General features: G+C 42.7%; 1 protein-coding gene across 1 annotated transcript in view; it reads left to right on the top strand.

Annotated features, from left to right (window-relative positions):
• The window catches only part of XPNPEP2 (X-prolyl aminopeptidase 2), a 44,012-nt gene that overhangs the window by 8,331 nt on the left and 21,214 nt on the right, over nt 1–14,467 (top strand). Inside the window, exons 7-9 of the mRNA XM_074278586.1 lie at nt 6,027–6,173; nt 11,445–11,546; nt 13,983–14,064. Of these exons, the coding sequence (XP_074134687.1) occupies nt 6,027–6,173; nt 11,445–11,546; nt 13,983–14,064 (331 nt within the window). The remainder of the gene's footprint in view (nt 1–6,026; nt 6,174–11,444; nt 11,547–13,982; nt 14,065–14,467) is intronic.

Below are 14,467 nucleotides of genomic sequence, written 5' to 3'. Positions count from 1 at the left end.
TACAAGATCCCGATTAGCAATGACGGGGAATATCTAGGGTGATCTGGGTTTCAGTCCACAAAGTGGAGCTTCTAAGCTCTCAGATCCTTGAGGAACACAGATGTCCCATCATAGATCCACCTGGAAAAACAATGGAGAATACCCAGTCCTCCAGTGTGTCTTTTACATCAACTATTGAAAAAGACCCAAGCAACAAAACCAAACCTATCTGTCCCAGGGGAACAAAATGTTCCTTAGAGGCTTCCACCGAGCTCTCCCCCACCTATGTCAACATTACGTAAGAGAACCTTCCAGTCCTTAACATCGGGTAAAAAGGGAAAATACATACTCCCTGGGGTTCTTTAGCACTGTAACAGAACATTAAAGTCCATTCCCACGTGAGAGGTCTTCTGGGTGCTAGAGCCCTCCTTCCTCCTTCTGTGTAACTATCATATATATATATATATATATATATATATATATATATATACATACACTTATTTATGTAATTAGACTATAAGCTCCTTGAGGGCAGAGCTGGCTTTTCACTTTTGTCTTTCCATCCCCAGCACCTAGCAACAGTGCCTGGCACATAGTAGGTGCTTGTGCTAATTGCATTAAGCCCTAGAAAACCAAAGTATTTTACATTACCTCATTTGAGCCTCATAACTTCCCTGTGAAGTAGGTACCATTATTATTCCCATTTTACAGATGAAGAATAACTGTAAAGTGCTTAGTACAGTGCCTGGCACATAGTAGGTGCTTGTGCTAATTGCATTAAGCCCCAGGAAACTAAAGTATTTTACCTCCATTACCTCATTTGAGCCTCATAACTTCCCTGTGAAGTAGGTACCATTATTATTCCCATTTTACAGATGACTAATAACTGTAAAGTGCCTGGCATATAGTAAGCGCTATATAAATATTAGCTAGTAGTAGTAGTAGTATTCAGAGAGGTTAAACAACAGGCCCATGGCTACACAGACAGTAAAGTGTCAGAGGCCTGATTCAAAGTTTTACTTTTCACACAGTTACTAAATATCCTAAGGATACTTAGATAGTGTATCCTAAGAGGTATGGAAACACAGTTTTTCCTGATTCCAGGCTGGGTCTCCTAACATCACGGTGCCTTTCAAATAGGTGATGCCCACCAGCTGGAATGTATGAAGCTAATCAGAGAAGCTAGGGATGGGCTGACACGGAATTCTGATAGACAATTGAAGCACTGGTCCCAGATCCCTGAAGTGGATCCCGGTCCCCTGTAACCTTCCCAATTTGGAATCCTGAGTTTCTAACACTGGTGTTTTTAGAGAATTTTTCAGGTGCAGAACTCCTTCAAATTGGACCATTTGCAGGTGATTTGATCTTAGAAAAGCATTTCAGTCAACTGGAAACCCCTTATTGAGATTGCCCTTTATCTCTTTTTAGGTAAATAAAATGGCGAGGTCTGCATATTCAGCTCCATAAATTTAACGAAATTCCCCCTTCAGCCAAATAGAGGACAGCAAAGGATGGGGGGTTTTCTTTATTTCCATCTTTTTGAAAAAAAAAAAAAAAAAAGAGATGGGTTTAGTGAGTTGGATGTACCGCTCCCTTCCCAAATTCATCACTCCTATGACCAATCTACAGTTAGAGCTTGATTTCTGGAGAGAATCTCACCTTCACTACAGGTACTGCCATATGGGAGGACGGTTAGTTTGAGTTTGAGCAGAAGACTGAGGGAGCCCCAGCATGTCTAGACAATAGGTGTTCTGTGGATAACGTGAGAAGGCACAATGTCCGCTGCCATGTTGTGTGGGCAGAGTACAGTAATGAGAATCTTTCCTGTAAGAAGCTTTGGGTGTGGCTTTAAAAAGGCAGGCTGCTTAAAGTGATTGGTGGCCACTTTCTGTTGGCCAGAGAGTTAAGGGTTTTTTGGAAAACCCCAAGTATTAAGGGTACTAAAGTACAAACTCATGTTATGCAAACTTCTATGTTATCAGTTCTTTCTCAGGAGGTGGAGAGCACCTTCTTTCATAGGTCCTTTGTAGTTGATTAGGATTTATAATACTCAGAATAATTTGGTCATTCATAGCTACTCAGAATAATGATGCTGTTAACTACATCCAATGTTCTCTTAGTTCTGCTCATTTTACTTTTCATCATTTGCATGTTTTCCTAAAACCAAACACCTCATTGTTTCTTACGGCACAGTGGTATTCCATCACAACCACATACCGCAACTTGTTTAACCATTTTCCAATTGATGAGCAGCCCCTCAATTTCCAGTTCTTCTAAGAGAAATGATTGTTTCTCTCTTGTATTAATAACTAATTGGGGCAGCTAGGGGGCGCAGTGGATAGAGCACCAGCCTTGGATTCAGGAGGACCCAAGTTCAAATCTGGTCTCAGACACTTAACACGTCCTAGCTGTGTGACCCTGGGCAAGTCACTTAACCCCAGCCTCAAGAAAAAAAACAAACAAAAAAAATTATAACTAATTCAGGTTTTTCCCCTTTTCCTCATCCAGAAATCAACCATTGTGGGAAATCTTTCTCAAGGGTTTGCCCAGGCCAAGATCTAATCAGACAGTAAAAGAAATTCTAAGTTTGGGCTAATGGGAGGATTCCTGTTCATTGTGGTTACTCAGACAGATCTGGGAAAATGTGTGTTCTCTCTTTTGTCAGACAGGTGATATGGAAATTGCTATCTTTTTGATCAAGACTTGGGTGATCCAAGTCATATATTCCCCAAGGCCTTCATTGGGCATTCTGTCATTAATTGTTGTTGGGTTTTCTTTTCTTTTCTTTTCTTTTTTCTCTCTCTCTCTTTTTTTTTTTTTTTTTGCTAAGGCAATTGGGGTTAAGTGACTTGTCCAGGGTCACACAGTTAGGAAGGGTTAAGTGTCTGAGGTCATATTTGAACTCGGGTCCTCCTGACTTCAGGGCTGGTGCTCTACCCACTGAGCCATCCAATCAGACTTGCCACCCTCAGAATACCTGTTCTTTCAAGGCCATATAAACTCTGAGGCCATCACCTTGCTGGGTCTTTGGCATTCAAAAGTGTCACTTACTTCTTTTTATTAATAAACATGCTAGCCTTACTAACAAAATTATTAAATTACCCAGAAACTCTCTCAAATGTTTAAATTTCCAAATAATAGCTTTTAATTTTTCCAAATACATGCAAAGATAATTTTCAACATTCATCTTTGCAAAATCGTGTGTTCCAATGTTTCTCCCCTCCTTACCCCCTCCTCTCTCCCTTGGAAAGCAAGCCAATATAGGCTAAACATGCAATTCTAAACATATTTCCATATTTGTCATGCTGCATCAAAAAATCAGATCAGAAGGGAAAAGAGAAAATGCAAGAAAGGAAAACAAACAAACAATAACAACAAAAAGGTGAAAGTCCTCTGCTTCCATCCACATTCAGTCTCCACAGTTCTCTGTTGGGATGCGATGGCACTTTCCATCCCAAGTTTATTGGAATTCTCTAACTTTTTAAATGTCACGCTTTGCTACCACAGAGTGTTTTATAATTACTTTCTAATTGGCAGATATACTCCCAGTGTTTTATTCATTCAGTGGTTATCTTAAATAAGGAATCTATTACTATCTTTTGTAAACTCTGAAGTCTGAAGAGGACCTGAGTTCAAATCTGGCCTCAGACATTTAATACTTCTTAGTTGTGTGACCTTGAGCAAGTCAGAAAGGAAAGGGGAAAGGGGAAAGGGGAAAGGGGAAAGGGGAAAGGGGAAAGGGGAAAGGGGAAAGGGGAAAGGGGAAAGGGGAAAGGGGAAAGGGGAAAGGGGAAAGGGGAAAGGGGAAAGGGGAAAGGGGAAAGGGGAAAGGGGAAAGGGGAAAGGGGAAAGGGGAAAGGGGAAAGGGGAAAGGGGAAAGGGGAAAGGGGAAAGGGGAAAGGGGAAAGGGGAAAGGGGAAAGGGGAAAGGGGAAAGGGGAAAGGGGAAAGGGGAAAGGGGAAAGGGGAAAGGGGAAAGGGGAAAGGGGAAAGGGGAAAGGGGAAAGGGGAAAGGGGAAAGGGGAAAGGGGATACAAGTGGCTGTTTTGATTTCATTGTCTTCTCCTGAATTTGAACCCAGATCTTCTTTATCACCATAGTAGCCATCTATGGCTACCTAGTCAAGTTCTTTCTCTTCTGCTTACAAATTTTTTTAGTGGCTTATTTATTGGCTGTTAACTTTATGTTAGAGTCTAGCTGCGCTTCCTGGGTATGGGGGATAATGCCTCAGGTTTCAGATTTTTCAGGCTGTTTTCCCAGTTCTATCTGGGAGCCTTTGACCTCTTGGTTCTTCCAAGCCCAGGTGCTGCCTCTGCTCCTGGGGCTCACACCTTGATCTCTAAGTGACCTCAGGCACTCTTGTCCATCCCTGAGCTACGGCCTGGTCCCCAGCACTGCTGCACTGCCAATGCTCTTCTCTCTGTGGTCCCTCAGTGGCTGCAAGCACCAGTTCGCCACCTCTGACCCAGAACCAAAATCAAATACTCTGCTCTCCCGGGAGTGCCCACAGCCAGCAGGACCGTGCCCCTCTGCCACCACACTCACAGCACATGCTCACTCCTCTTGGCCTTAGCCAAAGCCTGGGACTGTGTCTGGTGGGTCACCTGGGCCTAGCGTCAGTGGAGGAACTCCCCCCACACACACACGATCTTTCCCTGATCAACTGCCCAACCCTCACACTCTCCAGGGGGCAGCCATGCAGCTATCCCCAGGACTTATTGTTTGCTGATTCAGCCCTCACTGTATCTTCACTTCAGTCAGACCAAACCACCAATTGGAAGATCGGGTCTTTCCTAATATTCTCCCAAGTTGTCTTAGACTGACTGCTTTACCCCCAACTTTTAATTATTTCTGCCACACTTTAAAGAACTTTAAAATTGGCCTTTTTTTGGGGGGGGGGGAGTGAATTTGAGATACTCAAGTAAGTTTTTGCCTAAAAGCCATCTTCCCAGAATCCTCTCCTGAATCCCTTTAGCAGTCTGGGAAAGCCTATAGACTCCTTCTCAGTAGGGGTTTTAAGCACATAGAATACATAGGATTACAAAGTTAACCAATTGTGGTAAAATACAGCTATAATGAATATTTTTTTCTTAAAGTTCACAAACCTGAGCTAAAAAAAACTTATATAATTTTTTGTAAAACAGTTAAAAAAAAAAAAAAAGCTTATGTTGTTAATGAAGGAGCTAAATGGTACCTGGCCTTTTATTTGGAAAAAAGTTCAGAAACCCTTTTTACCATCTCTATCCCGCACACACAACCTTTTATATATTGTATTGCCCATTAGAATGTAAGCTTCTTGATGGAGGAAGGGGGTTATCTTGCTTGTTTGTATTTTTCTCCTCAGCATTTAGCCTGGAAAATAGTAAGTGCTTAATAATTGCTCTAACCTTATTTATCTACCCATATCTCTGTATCTGTCTTGTATATGAATGATCTAGCTGGGGCAGCTAGGTGGCGCAGTAGATATAGCACCAGCCCTGAAGTCAGGAAGACCTGAGTTCAAATTTGACCTCAGATATATATATAGATATAGATATAGATATATGTCAAATACAGAACCTTAAAGAGCATATGAAACATTATATATTATGTATAACATTATATACTATATAGAACATTGTTTTACAGAAGCATCTGATCCCTCTTCTGCCATAGTCTCTGCCATTGGTTCCCTTGTTTGCCATAGGGATTTGCAAGGTAGAGGGGAGAGGAGAAAGAAGAATATAATATCTTTCCTTTGGGAACTCCTGATGCTTCCTTTGGCCTTCCCCATGGGATCAGTCCCACTCCCTCTATATACCTCAGTTTCCTTATCTGTAAAATGGGTACGCTATAATAATGCCCAATGGCCAGATTCTTGGGGTTGCTAGAGGATCCCACTGAATAACGTATGTCAACATGTTTTCTAACCTATAAAGCTAACTTAAGTAAAAAATGATTTTCTGGTTCTTCACTAGCTTCATTCTTTTCCCTAAGTCCAGCTCTAGGCATAAGGGAGTAGAAAGAAGGGTACCAGGCAGGACATAACTTCCTCCTTTCTCTCCTCAGACACATGGAAGAGTTTTGAACTTCACCTTCAAGGTTCCAACAGAAGCCTGGTGCCCATCACAGACAATCTTGTAGACCAGGTTTGGGGGGCGGAGAGGCCTCCCCTCCCCAGTCAGCCAATTTACTACCTCCAGGAGAATTTCACAGGTATTCTTAGTTTCTTAGTTTCTCTCCCTCTCCCACTCCCTCTCCCACTCCCTCTCCCACTCCCCACTCCATCTGCTGCACCATCTGCCCCTTGTCCTTCTTTCTTGAAGAGGGCCATGACATCTATAAAAGGCATTAAATCGCTGTGAAAATAGCTGAGGAAATATCATGGAGAAAGAGTAATCACTGAAATGGTTATTTAACTGAAGGTCAATCCTTATGTCAGAGGCTCCCTCGCTCTCACCACAAAGGGCATGGGTCATCTTGAGATTCTCTCATTTCTTTCTGGCTCATCTGACCCTATTTTGCCCTTACCCCCAGTGACACCTTAAGTGAGATGGCCCCAAAAGGCGGCCACCAGCTCCCTTACAAGCACTCAGGCTAACAAGACACCAAACGGAAAACTTTCTACTTGTATAAGAAAGAACATAGAATCGAGTAATACCTGAATCCAGAGAGAGTCAAGAGAGACACTCCTCTCTTTCTGCTGGTGCTTCCCTTTTCAGGTCCTGCACAGTCCCTATGACTCACAGAATTTTACTGAACAAGGCACTGCTGTAGGGAGAGGTTAAGGCTGACTTCTCTGCCAGCTGCAGAGTCTTTATGATACTTCCTCCAGTCCTAGGTCCATGTGGCTCAAGCTCTTGGTTATCTGTCTTTCTATCTCTCTCCCCTTAGTTTGGCTTCCACACTCCAGTCCTAGCTAAGCCAGCATCTCTCCTCTCAGGGTTCCCTTTCTCCACAGCCAGTTGTCCTCTCATGAAATCTCCCTTTGACCACTCTGACTTCCCCAGTCTCAGGCAGCACAGGCTGAAACGGAAGGCCCTTTGAATCCGGGACCTCTGCGGGGAGATGAGAAAGGGCAAAGCCCCGTAACACATTACCCCTGGGGGGGGTGTGTGCCCGCTCAGTGAGAGCCATTCTGTGATCCAAGTCATCCTTGTAAGGAAGAAAACTCATGGCCTAATTGTCTCACGTCATTGGCAAAGAAATAAAGAGCAGTGCCCACAGTGAGTTATTCTCCTAGCCACAGAGACAGGCTTGCATCGAATCATCCAAATTCCCCTGCCTTTCCCGGGCAAACCGGTGGAGGTAAGAGTGTCGGCTTGGGCTTAGGGTGACCAGGGTCAGGGCTCCATCTAGGGCCCTGGCTCTGGGGTCAGCCTGTGACTGGGAAATAGCCCCATGGGAGTAATTTTTAACATGTCATGCCCTTTAACTCCTCTAAGTGATGACACTAAGCAGGAACGGGGCCAGGCTCCTGGTTATAAATGACTGTGTCCCAGCCTGCACCAGGTCTAACTGACTCACCAATGGAGTGCCATCTCAGCAGGCTCCTCGGATAATCCTGGGCCTGCTTGGATGTGAGGAATATCACAAGTCTCCTGAGTAGGTGAGAGTCAAAGAAGGGGGTGGGGGACAGATTTCAAAATACCAGGTGTGATGTAACAAGTTCACACCTTCCAGCTTTTGATCTGTTAGAAATTGGATTCCTCAACTTGAAAACTTCTTCTTTCTGCATCTTAAAATAGTTTTCCAGAGAAAGCCTGCCAGGCAGCAGCTGATAAAGCGGAAGTGAACCCCAATGTCCGCGGAATCTGGAGCTAGCCGGGCAAGGGCTTCCTTCATCTCTCTCCTAGGGGGGCACCAAGCCAGAGGGAGTCAGAGCTTGCCGACTGAAAGGGGAGAGGGACACAGAGCGGGAAGCCTTTGGGACCGGCTTAGGGAAGAACTCTGGGAAAAGGACGGCCACTTGGGGTTTTGTAATAGACCTAAGTCAGGGATGAGCCAAAGTTAGGAAGAGGGAAATCATCTGCAGAGTTAAAAGAAAAGGAAGTTATACATAGGGAAGATACCTGGGATAGATAGCTTGATATATAGTTACATAAATAGACAGAATAGAAAGAGAGAAGAGAAAATAGCTAACTAGCTAGACAAAATACAGTAGAAAAATAGGCAGGGTAGACAAGCAGAATACAAAGGGAGACAGAATAGAGACATAGATAAATAGAATAGACAGGATAGTGAAATAAAATAGAAAAATAGAATAGATAGGGTAGAATAGAAAATAGATAACTAGATAGACAAAATAGGGCAGAAAGATAGGCAGGATAGAATGGATAGAAAAATAGAACAGACAAAATAGAAAGATAGAATAGGAAATAGATAATGAGATAGACAAAATAGAGTAGATAGACAGGATAGACAGAATGGAAAGATAGAATTGATAGATAAATAGAACAGACAGAATAGAAAGAAGGGATAGAATAGAAAATAGACAACAAGATAAAATAGAGTAGAAAGATAGACAGGATAGACAGAATAGAAAGAAGGGATAGAAAATAGACAACAAGATAGACAAAATAGAGTAGAAAATAGGATAGAATAGAAAATGAACAAAAAGAGAAATAAAATCAATAGAATAAACAGAATAGCTAGAATAGAATAGGAAATAGATAACTAGATAGACAAAATAGAGAAGAAAGAGAGAATAGACAGATAGACCGAAGTGATAGATAAATAGAACAGACAGAAAAGAGAGATAGAATAGAAAATAACTAGATAGGCAAAATAGAGTAGAAAGAGACAGGATAGATAAACTGGAAAGATAGAATTGATAGATAAATAGAACAGACAGAATAGAAAGAAAAGATAGAATAGAAAATAGACAACTAGATAAAATAGAGTAGAAAGATAGACAGGATAGACAGGATAGAAAGTTAGAAATGATAGATAAATAGAATAGACAGAATAGAAAGAAGAGATAAAATAGAAAATAGACAACTAGATAGACAAAATAGAGTAGAAAGATAGGATAGACAAACAAAATAGAAAATGGGCAAAAAGAGAAATAGAATCAGTAGAATAAACAGAATAGCTAGAATAGAATAGAAAATAGAGTAGATAAACAAAATAGAGCAGAGACATAGAATAGATAGACAGAATAGATAGATAGATAAGGTAGAATAGAAAATAGAAAACTAGATAGACAAAATAGAGTAGAAAGAGAGAATAGGGGGCAGCTAGGTGGCGCAGTGGCTAGAGCACCAGCCCTGAAGTGAGGAGGACCAGAGTTCAAATCTGACCTCAGACACTTAATACTTCCTGGCTGTGTGACCCTGGGCAAGTCACTTAACCCCAGACTGAGAGGGGGATAAGAAAGAGAGAATAGAGAGAATAGAAAATAACTAGATAGATAAAAAAGAGTAGAAAGATAGGATAGACGAACAGAATATAAGGATAGAATAGAAAACAGAAGAGAGAAATAAAATACAAAGACAGAATAGACAGAATAAACAGAATAGATAGAATACAATAGAAACTAGACAGAGTAGAAAGATAGAATTGATAGATGAATAAAACATTCAGAATAGATAGAAGAGATAGATAGAATGGAAAATAGACAATTAAACAAAATAGAGTAGAAAGATAGAACAGATAGAATACAAATTCAGATGAATAGAATAGTAAGAATAGAGAAACATAATAGGATAGCATAGATAACTAGATAGACAAATTAAAAAGACAGAGTAGAAAGACAGAATAGAAAAATAGAATACATAGACAAATAGATATATAGACAGAATACATAAATAGACAGGTAAAGTGAGGAATATTTATTAAAAACTCACAATGTGACAGGTACTATAGTAAGCCATTCATTTTTATTACATTCACTTCCTCTAACCATTTCTGGTTTGAGCCTCACTGAATAGGTAGCTTCTGAATAGCTTTAATAGCGAATACATGTCACATAGGTGTGTATCTCTTAGAGAATTATCTGGGGACGCTGCCAGAGTGAGTGACTTGCCCCCAAATACACAGCCAGGATGTGTCAGAGGCAGATTTGAACGCAGTTCTCCCTACTCCAGGCCCGTCTCCATCCCTGCAAGGTGCTAACTCCTCGGTCTACAGAGAGTTCTCTCACAAGGGAGCTCACAGGCGCAGCCCAGATATAGACTCATGGGAATACATGAATAATACTGTGATTTACTTCATCTGTGTGGAGAATTCCCGGGGTGAGAATTCCCTCCACCAACAAAAACCACAAGTACATGTGTATAAATACATATGCCACAGAATAGAAGAGGGTAAAAATTCTTTGTCTTTCAAGTCAGTCCTGCCCCTGACTCACCTGGGATGTGTGACTGTGGGCAAGTCCCTTAACTTGTCAGGCTGAAACTCTGATCTGCATCAGTGGAGGGAGTTTCCATAACAGGAGTTCCATTCACGGTTTAAAATCACAAGCCCAGACCAAAAATACGAATTCTACTGGATGTGTGGGTGTTTATACTTGCCTATAGAAATCCCAGAGACTGGGAACCTTTATGCTTGGTGCTTTATGACTGCGACTCTCTACTACCACCTAGTGACAGCATGCATGTATAGCAGGGACAGTTACTAAAGGGGAAAAAGTTGGCCTTCAGTGTCGACAACATAAAACTGCCGCCGATAATTAATACAGAGCTCTGCAAAGCTGTTATTGGGTTATTGGATCATTCAATAAACATTAAGGATTTTTAAAGTCCTGTACTTGATTCTTGGAGAGATACAAAGTGTCTCTAAAAGATGCTGTGGGGGGAGCACTGGCCCTGAAGTCAGGAGGATCTGAGTTCAAATCTGCTCTCAGACACTTCACACTTTCTAGCTGTGTGACCCTGGGCAAGTCACTGAACCCCACTGCTTCAGCCAAAACAAAATTTTTAAGATGGGGGAAAAATAAAAGAAGGGGGGTGTAGGGGGCCAGGAAGGATTCAAAAAGAAGGTGGCATTTGGACTGGGCTTTAACAGTTGGGAATTCAGTAGAGGAAGAGGGGAAAGGAGAGAATTCCAGGGATAGGGAATAACATCCCCTAAACCAGGGAGTCGGGAGATCACAGGCCATATTTTGAAGGCAGAGAGGAGTCCAGTTTGACTGCTATGTGGATTGTAGAGAAGGAGTTACAAATTTGGAAAGACTGGCTGAGGTCAGATTCTGGAAAACCTTGGCAATTTTAAATGTGCTCGGAAGACAACAGGGAGCCATAGAAGATTTTTGAGCAGGGGAGTGACATCAGCAGCTCTATGCTTATACTTGAACATTTCAGTGATCTCAATGGGGGCCCTTCCTCCACTGGTACAGACCATCACTCAACCCTACCCCGTCACCCTATGTGATTCTTGTCCATGGATCTTCCATAGAGAATCTAGCTGGTGTACTAGAGACCTAATCAGGAGAGCTGGGTGCAAGTCAGTGGGCCCTTATGTATTCTTCGCATTCTCTAATTCCAGGGAGCACATGGCAGGACAAAGTCACAGGAATTCGAAACCAGATGCAAAAGCACGCTAAAGCCCCGACAGCCGTCCTTCTGTCTGCACTGGATGAGACCGCTTGTAAGTATAGGGCTAACACTGAGGTGGTGGGCTCTCAGGGGGAATATCACACTCGGGGCAAATAGTTTGAAAAGCACCCTTAGTTGAGGAAGGGGCACAGGACATCATATCATAGTGAGCAGAGACAAAGACACAGCAAAAGGTTACTACTGGGGCCAGCTGCTTTTAGGGTGGCAGATAGACTACAAAGGAAGGACAGTGCCTTCTAAATCCCATGCACTGGGGCAAAGGCCCAGTTGCCCTGCCCCAGTTACGCTTCTGCCCCATTCCCCTTTTCAAAATGCATATGACTTGGGCCACTCGGGCTTCTCCCAAAAATATCCTATCCTCCCACTCACACAGAACCACAGCTTTTCTCCAAATGTCAAAGGCTTCTCAATTTGTCATCATGGATAGAATAACTAGGAAGGGGAAGGGGACTATGGCACCACGAAGCCATTCTCTCAGGAAGTCCCCCAGCACAGAGGAGCTAAAAAAGCCCCAAAGGAAGGAAACCAGGAGGACTTCCCAGGCCGCGGCCGTGACCACCCCCCAGATCTGTAGCTGAACACCTTTCCTGTCTTAGTCACGGGATGATTGGAAACAAAAGTCTCTCCACTGGCTAGCTCGTAGATCAGACTTTGCCAGTTTGTAAAAGTAAGATCTCGTCTGCAAAACTAGCTCGTTTCCTTTAAAAATCTCTGGCCTCTGGCCCTCCTCTAGAGTCTAGTCCCTTCTCTGACTCCCCAGCTAGGGAATCTATGCCAACACACGCTTCAGCCCCTTTTGATAATGCCAAATCGACCCCTCCCTTGCCACTGTGACACCCAGTCACCCAGTGCTGGTCCTGATCAGTCTAGTCGGACGACCACAAATGTTGAGGTGGAAGAGAACCAGCCTTCTCATTTTACAGACCCACAGTGGAGCTTAAAAGTCTAGAGCTAAGAGAGACTTTGGCCTCTGAGGCCTCCCTTCATCGTACAGATGAGGAAACTGAGTCCCAAGAAGGATCAATACCTTGCTCAGGGTCAAAGGAGGAAACTAAGGTACAGAAAGTCTCCTAGATCTAAAATCTAAAGGGACCTCTGAGGTGATTAAGTTCAATAACTTTATCTTACTGAGGAGGAAACTGAGACACAAAATGGTTATCCATTCCATGGTTTCCAGTCTATGCCCACTTTCTAATATCCAGTCTAAAATCTAGGTCACCCAACGTGAACCCTTCCTCCACTGCCCAATCTTTTTAAGATGAAGACTACTCCTCACCTATGACACCCAATTTATGCCCTCCATACCCTTGGGTCCATTCCACCCACTCTAGGGACCCTAGAGGATCCAGTCTGGTGCCCTCTGACATCCAACCTAGATTCTCTGTATTTCACAAAGTCTAGGTATCCGTCCAAGCCCCCTCTAAAATTTTCCATCCTCTACCCCAGTCTAGCACCCTCCTATAATACCTAGTCCAAACTCCTCTGGACTATTCAGTCCAACTTGTTCAACATCGCTTGGTGCAGACTGTCTTTTTTAGGTTAAAATGAGACAATATGTGCAAAGCACTTTGCAAATTTTATCGTTACTCAGTTATTCGGCCATGTCTGAATCCTCATGACTCCATAGATTATACTGTCCATGGAGTTCTCTTGGCGAGGATACTGGGTGGTTCCCCGTTTCCTTCTCCAGTGGATTAAGAGAAACAAAAGGGAAGCGACTACCCAGGATCAAAGAGCTAAAAAGTATCTGAGGAAAGATTTGAATTTGGGTGTTCCTGACTACTGGCCCATCGCTCTACTCCCCGAGCTACCTTGAAGTGCTATAAAATGCTAGCTCTTGAAAACATTCATCAGCATCATCATCATAATTGTTGTTCAGTCATTGTTCAATCATGGTAGACTCTTGGTGAGTCCATTTGGGGTTTTCTTGGCAAAGATACTGGAGTGTTCTGCCATTTCCTTCTCCAGCTCATTTTACAGATGGGGAAATTAAGGCAAACGGAGTCAAGTGATTTTCCGGAGTCACACAGCTAGTAGAAGTCTGAGACTGTATTTGAACTCACAAAGAGAAGTCTTCCTGACTCTAGACCTGGTGCTCTCTCCATCGCAGCATCACCTAGCTATCCAATAATAATAATAATTTATCTTGTTGATAAAGCATATTACAAGCATTTGGGCAAGAGGGGATGGAGGAATTAGAGATCAATCTTTAGGGAGCCAAGCCAACAGTGGGGTTAAGAAATGACCATTGCCTGCTGAAAAACTACCCATACATATATCTTGTAAATAAAAAGCTATAATAAAAAAAAAAAAGAAAAAAAAAAACATGCTATCACCCACATGGGATTAGTAACCACCCTATCTGACAATTAAAAAATATTAATTGTTTTATGGAAAAAAAAAGAAATGACTATTGCCGGCACCTTTACACCATAACAAGGCCACTCTTTTGATTTTTTTCCCCTAGGGCTCTTCAATCTTCGAAGCAATGATATTCCCTACAACCCCTTCTTCTACTCCTACACTCTCCTGACCAACTCCTCCATCAGGTACCATTTTCTCCCTATTCTTTGTCAAGGTCTGCCCTGAACTAGACGATGGCCACTCTGTACTTGCTTTGACCTTTAGCACTGGCGTGCCTCGGGATGCCATCCCCTAGATGCCCCTTTGTTTAACCCTGACCTGGCTCTACTATCTCATCAGCCCATGTGTTTTCCATCACTTATAGGGCATAATTTTGTTTCTCTCATTCACCCAAGGCTGTGCCCCTAGTGTCCCCGAGCAGTTCCTCTGAGGGCCCTTAGAGACCATCTGGTCCGATGCCCTTATTTATAGGTAAGGCCTAAAGAAAGGAAATGGTTCGCCAAAGATCACACAGGTATTAAGTGTCCAAGGCAACAGTCAACCTCAGGTCTTGGAACTAGACTCCAGAGTCAATGCTCTTTGGGCTGT

Source organism: Sminthopsis crassicaudata, chromosome X (assembly GCF_048593235.1).
Source record: "Sminthopsis crassicaudata isolate SCR6 chromosome X, ASM4859323v1, whole genome shotgun sequence".
Taxonomy (NCBI): Eukaryota; Metazoa; Chordata; class Mammalia; order Dasyuromorphia; family Dasyuridae; genus Sminthopsis; species Sminthopsis crassicaudata.
Note: the sequence above shows the minus strand (reverse complement) of the source record. Positions and strands in the feature narration are given on the sequence as shown.